The sequence below is a fragment of the Andrena cerasifolii genome, chromosome 4, assembly GCF_050908995.1.
Source record: "Andrena cerasifolii isolate SP2316 chromosome 4, iyAndCera1_principal, whole genome shotgun sequence".
NCBI lineage: Eukaryota > Metazoa > Arthropoda > Insecta > Hymenoptera > Andrenidae > Andrena > Andrena cerasifolii.
The window spans coordinates 1104860-1111318 of record NC_135121.1 but is presented as its reverse complement, the minus strand read 5'-3'; the positions used below and the strand labels follow the sequence as shown (position 1 = coordinate 1111318).

At 36.3% G+C, this 6459-nt stretch overlaps 1 protein-coding gene across 1 annotated transcript; it reads right to left on the bottom strand.

Annotated features, from left to right (window-relative positions):
• Nucleotides 1-2522: 2522 nt before the first annotated feature.
• On the bottom strand, nt 2523-4785 carry LOC143367920 (uncharacterized). The gene is made up of 2 exons (XM_076810190.1): nt 4750-4785; nt 2523-4718 (listed from the first exon to the last, which is right to left on the bottom strand). The coding sequence occupies exons 1-2, from the start codon at nt 4783-4785 to the stop codon at nt 3552-3554; spliced, it is 1203 nt and encodes a 400-aa protein (XP_076666305.1). The 3' UTR covers nt 2523-3551.
• Nucleotides 4786-6459: the final 1674 nt, after the last annotated feature.

The window sequence follows — 6459 nt, the reverse complement described above, 5'->3', positions numbered from 1 at the left end:
TCGGGTATAGCATATAGGTTATATTTTCTGTCACTTCGATGACAGAAAATCCGTTCATGAAATCCGCTACTGAAAATGCGCAGGCTGGATGCGCGTGATTATTATGTGGTCGGCTCCTCGAAGTGACAGAAAATATAACCTAATTGCTATACCCGATTTCCTAAAGATACTGTTGTGACGTAATAATAATATTTTGAAAGGATGATAAAAAGTTCACAAATGTTTCGTAAAAGAACGAAATGGCCACTAAACATTTGTTGTCATATACCATATACTTAGGTTATATTTTCTGTCACTTCGAGGAGCCGACCACATAATAATCACGCGCATCCAGCTTGCGCATTTTCAGTAGCGGATTTCATGAACGAATTCTGAACTGGAATAATTATGAAACACAATGTTTACGGGGTTTATTACAATTTTATGATGCTTCAATTCCTTTAATGTTCCTGTCCATATAACCGTTGGCTATTAACAAATAATATAAAAAAGGTACTCAAAAATATTGGGATGGCTTAGTGTACACATATTGTATGTCTACTTTTTATGAAATTTGAGTTTTTATATGCAAGAAATAGTGCTTGACTGTTTATGCTGCATAAAAATTACATTTTTATCTTTTTTATAAATTCATCAAAAATTATATTTCTGTTTTCTGTATGTTCCTGAATTTATTACCCACACAGCACACGGCGCATTTAAGGCGCCTGTTTTCGGCCTGTTTTCAGTCTGAGCGCCTGAGCGTCCGGATTGGTAACAAGGCGCCGGAAAGGCGCCTTTGGGACGCCGGGTAACTACAGTGGAGCCATCTATACAAAGTTTCACAGGCGCCGAAAAGGCGCCTTTTGAAGGACTGTCGACGGTCTCATAGGCGACTGTAAGGCGCCTTTTGGGCGGCGTCAGTCGTGTAACTTCACCAACGCCATCTATACAACGTCGTCTATACTATAAGGTGCATTTCAGTCTCAAAGGGTATTTCAGCAAAAGTGTATTACCGACTCCTAATTTGAAGACTGGACGTAGCGTCCTCTACTTATGGACAGCGTCCAATTCAAGAACGACTCTAAAATGTATTGAAATGTTGAATGAGATGTCTGAAGCGAGAGTTTGAAACAGACGGCGGGTGCGTTAGAGTTGTACGAATTTCTTTCCGAAAATCTATGCGGGGAGTGAGGAGTGAGTCATATGGACCCGAATATGGTACATCTTGAGAGTTTGTATTTTATCGTGTCTAAATTAAGCTAAATGCATTGGGACGGTGTTGAAGACAGTTATCGATACGATTAAAATAAAATCAAATTTGATAAAAATGTATTTCCATTTATTTCATTACAATACACTACAAATTATATCATTCACTGCATTACACTGTGTGTGTGTTTACAAATATTGAAAAACTACAATACTACAATATTATTATTCTATTTGTTACCCCATAAACATGACTCACGTATGAAAGAAGCTAATTCCCTTTAATTCACGAAAAAAGTTCTCACGCAAAGATTGTGAAATCATCTTTGCTAATTCCAATTATTGTACCTTTAACTCTTTAATTCACGAAAAAAGTTCTCACGCAAAGATTGTGAAATCATCTTTGCTAATTCCAATTGTACCTTTAATTCACGAAAAACATTAAAAACATTCTCAGGCAAAGATTGTGAAATCAACTTTGCTAATTCCAATTGTATTCTCGTTCTCCGTTCGAACACTGATTCCTCTGTCACTTTTTATACTTGACATTCCTTTATTGGCCACAAATCAATTCAGTGCTCTGATTTTCAACTTCGGTTTTAAGGAATTACCGGGCGAGGCCTGTAGTTGACACAAAAACTTTTATAAGAGGGACATCTTCTGTTAAAAATGTCATATGAAAATCGTTTTACGATGGAAAATAATAAAAACTTGGTAGAGACTAATTTAAACGAATCAAAGTCGGTAATAGATTAATAGCACATTCGCCAGCCTGCACTAGTGATATGAAACATTTTGTTTTATGTCGACTTCATAGTTTTTTCTTATACAACGCCCGCTAATTCCTTAAAACCGAAGCTGAAAATCTCAGCACTGAATTGATTTGTGGCCAATAAAGGAATGTGAAGTATAAAAAGTGACAGAGGAATCAGTGTTCGAACGGAGAACGAGAATACAATTGAAATTAGCAAAGTTGATTTCACAATCTTTGCCTGAGAATGTTTTTAATGTTTTTCGTGAATTAAAGGTACAATTGGAATTAGCAAAGATGATTTCACAATCTTTGCGTGAGAACTTTTTTTGTGAATTAAAGGGAATTAGCTTCTTTCATACATGAATCATGTTTATGGGGGGGGGGGATATAAGTTTCATCGAAACACGTCGTCGAAGCACGCAAGTATATGATTTCGATTTCATTTCCGTACCCCAGGAAATAATGTCGTTCTCACGATGAGACATTTTGCATTGTGCTTTTAAGGCTTCAAATTATTGTGTAAGCAAAAAAAAAATTTTTGTATTTTTGAAATTTTTACTCGGGTCTAACTCCTTAAGAAGTCATTCTGGTTAGCACGCCGATAAATTCAGCGATTTTCAGGAATTTATTGCGAAGACAGGAATTATAGTAATGGAATAAAACTTTTTTCTATTGATTAAACTACATTTCTACAGCAAATAAAAAGTGTAAAAGTAATCAAATTATTGCTTTTCAAATAGTTTTGAAGGCGATTTTTATGACTAGTTTAAAAATTCTTGCCTCCCTCATGCAGGTGATTTCAGCAGTTGGACTTATCTGAAACCAAAAATACAAACAGATTCTTGATCGGTACGACTGTCGCTATGGCCCGAACTAGAATAAATGATTTTTCCTTAAAATTAACAAAATGGCGGGCCAAATAGAAGAATCAATGTATTTCGGCTGTGTTTTCTGTGCTATTTTCGATTTTAAAAGTAGGTTAGACTCAACAGAAATACTTGGTTGTAGTCCCGACCAGAGGCATAGGTGTGCAGAATAAGCAGTTCAATTTATAAAACAATCGGTTCGATAGATTTTGAGATTTTACCTGCATCATGTGAAAAACTCACATTCTGAGAAAATACTTTGTTGATCGTAGCAGAATGTTGTTCCAGCTTTGATGTCTGGGGGAGGTAGCGACTCCTCTATCAATGTTGTGCTTCTTCCAGGCTCGCGAACGGTGCTTTACTGTGGGATGATTACCGGCACTACATCGACAGTCAGCCTCCACTGCTACTTTTTCTTTTTTTTTTTTTTTTTTTACGTGGGGGAAATGCATTACGCACACCCGGCGAGATGTTGTGTGCCGGGTAGTGTGGGACTCCTTTCGGACCCCCAAGTTTACCCACTAAAAACCACCACGACGCCCCTTTAAGGTCTGCGCACACATATCCGTCCCGTGACGGTTCCGTTCCGGCATGCCGGAACGGGACTGACACGGAACTAAATTTTGGGATGATATGAAAGATTGAACCAACAAGAAAACCTCGAAATCTGAATGTTGTTGTCATCATAAAGACATCATAAAGACATACTGTACATATACTAGAAACATTGGACAAGTATTTTAATTGCATTTCGGAAGAGTGGAGTGAAGGAGGGGGAAAATTTGAACGTTATCTGAAGTTTCTAATTTTACACATTTATACGCTATTTCTGCTACATTGAAAATTTGACGAGGACCTAAGTTGTTATTGGATGGCGTTTGAAAAATTCCTAACTCGGTAGAATTACACGGATTGTCATAAAAATCTAGCAATTGTAAAAATTTTCTGCCTATTATTTTTTGTTCGTTTTCGGATACGATAATGTTTTCTATAATAATAATGCTGCCATCGTTGAGACGGCAGCAATTGTTAGGATGCCGGATTTGTAAAATAAAATTACTGAAACTAATACGTTTAAATTGCTTTGCATTATTAATACCTTCTATTAATGGACCACGAGAATGTTCCGTTTGGAAAATCGGATATACAGACGGACTATGTACTGCTTCTATACTAAAACGCGATTTTTCTAGTTGCCGTTTCACTATCTGTTGCAAAGGTTCTTCACTCTTCCTAATACATTTTTTAATACTTTGTAAAAAGTTTTCAAACGGAAAGCAACTAAACTCATCAACTGGTCCGTGATTTCTGACGTCATCTACCAAGTGTAAAAGGTTGTGAACGTTGTGTGAGACGTGTTTTGGGTCATATAACAATTCGAAGCTTTCAACAAAATACTCTAATAATTTTACTGCATAATCGAGTTGACTAAAATATTTTCGGTGAGTTAAAATGACAAATGCGGCGTGAAGGGCAAGAAAATTTAAATACCTATCGTCACTTATATTTTTTAGTAAAACAACTGGTCCCGTGTACAATAAAAATTGACGGAATTCAGTTGCTTTCCACCGTTTTAAAATATCCAAACTTCGAGGTTTTCTCATAAATTCTTTGGGCATGCTGCCAGATAGGTTTATAAGTGAAAGGGATATTTTGCATTGTGATTTTAGTGAGATTTTGGTTCTGGGTTTGCCACAACACCACAGAGAAAGTAATTTTTTCACTACGCCTAGACAAATTAAATGCATGTAATCTAGCGGAAATGAATTGATCATATGGATGCCAGAAATTTTTTCTATAATTGAAGTTCCATTATGGTGTTCTTTGTCAGTTTTTGATCTAAAATCAACATCTGTCCTTAAGGGGGCCGTCTCCTTTTTGTTATGGTCCGAATCGATCGAAGCGCCCTTGTAAACAGACGGACCCTAATGAAACTACTGCGGTCGGTAAAAAGAAGTTGTACAATGGTGACATCTACCGATACTCTACGTAGACGAATTTTTGACAGCATAGTTGCCGCATGTTCTGTTGTCTCCGTCTCTGCCGCGCTGTTGCCACAGCTCCTTCTATTGAGAAGCTTGGAGGAATACGGCACGAGAGCTGCGTCTAGGCAGCGATCGCCGGGCTCCATGTACCGCTGATGGAGGGGGGAACATCGACAGGAGCGGTGGTTATGTGTGGGGAACTGCGGTGCGTCAGTCACGCACACATAACCACCGCTGTAGGTGTTTCCTCGTGCATCAGCTGTAGCTGGAGCCCGCCAATTCCTGCGTCTAGCATCAGAGCCTCGCTGAACGTAAAGGAGGATAGCACTATTGAAAGATAGAGAGGTTGAGTAGTGAAGTTAGGAAACATGTCAATGAAACAATACTAATTTAGTATTTATTTATACATAGAACGATGCAATACTTTGTATAATCAATGTGCAAATTCAAAGCATACAATTTGAATAAGGTACATCACCGAAGTGTAACATGCCGATCGTAATGAAATTTATGAATGCTGTAATTCTTCTAAAAACATATGCCGCTTTTTTTTCATCTAACTATACATCAAAGTATCTTTTATATCAACAAGAATTGTCTGTTTCAATAATAGTTTTGTACATGGTTTTCTTCGGAATTGTTATTCCACGGTTGTAAAAATTTATCAATATAAACCAGAGTTCAGTACTAACAATACTGATATTTGGGAATGTCCCATTAAACGATTTTATTTAGCTACGATCCTCTGTTTGTTTGTTTGTTTGATTCAAATCTGGAAACTCAATTTTAAACCACTTCCAACCATCCAATTCCCTCGAAACTTTGCAGAGGTGCGTAGTTTGGTTGACAATACAAAATTATGAAAAAACTCCGAGTGGGTGAAAAAATTACCTAGTCACCAAGAAATAATAACCCATAATAATAAATCAACCATTCTTCAAGCAAACTGTTAAACTACATACAGCAATAAGAGTAATGTAAATCCACAAACACTAAAAACTAGAAAAAGTATATTAAACAATTTATAATAAACGATTTTATGAAAAATGCATTAAAAACTAAAAAATATTTATTTTCTTATACTATAATTTCGATGGTGTATTTTCACATAAAATCGTGGAGCAATATATCTCGCAACAAATTCATTTCGACACTTGAGGCTATACTAAATTGATTCATATTCTGTTATGAAATATCCTGAACCACGTTTTTATTTAAAGTTGAAAAACACCATCGAAATTGTAGCACAACAGTAGAAGTATTTTTTAGTTGTTAGTGCCTTTTTGACAAAATCGTTTAACACAACATTTTTTTATATTTTTTTTGTTTCTAATCAAGTTATAGTCATTACAATAAATCAATCCAACTTCATTGGAGAATTGAAATTCGACATTCAAGCTTTCGCCCCTTTGAAATGGACAGATAAAAATGGTGTATTTCCTCTTCTTCTTTGACGGTCTTCCTACAATTTTCTTAGGTCGCTCGTACCGAAAGATGACATAGGCAGTGTGGATCTGTAACACATTATGAAGTTCATTAGGAAATACTTAATTGTAGTTTTGTAAACGTACAAAATTTTACTGCAGATGTATAAGCTGTTAAACTTTACCTGAAATATGGTACTTATCATTCCATTTGTCCTGACATTACTGTCCCATAAACC

Coding starts and splice junctions, on each gene's coding strand:
- LOC143367920 (XM_076810190.1), bottom strand. CDS start 4,785: ATGTCACCATTGTACAACTTCTTTTTACCGACCGCA. Junction 4,719..4,749: donor ACTTCTTTTTACCGACCGCA/GTAGTTTCATTA, acceptor TCTGTTTACAAG/GGCGCTTCGATCGATTCGGA.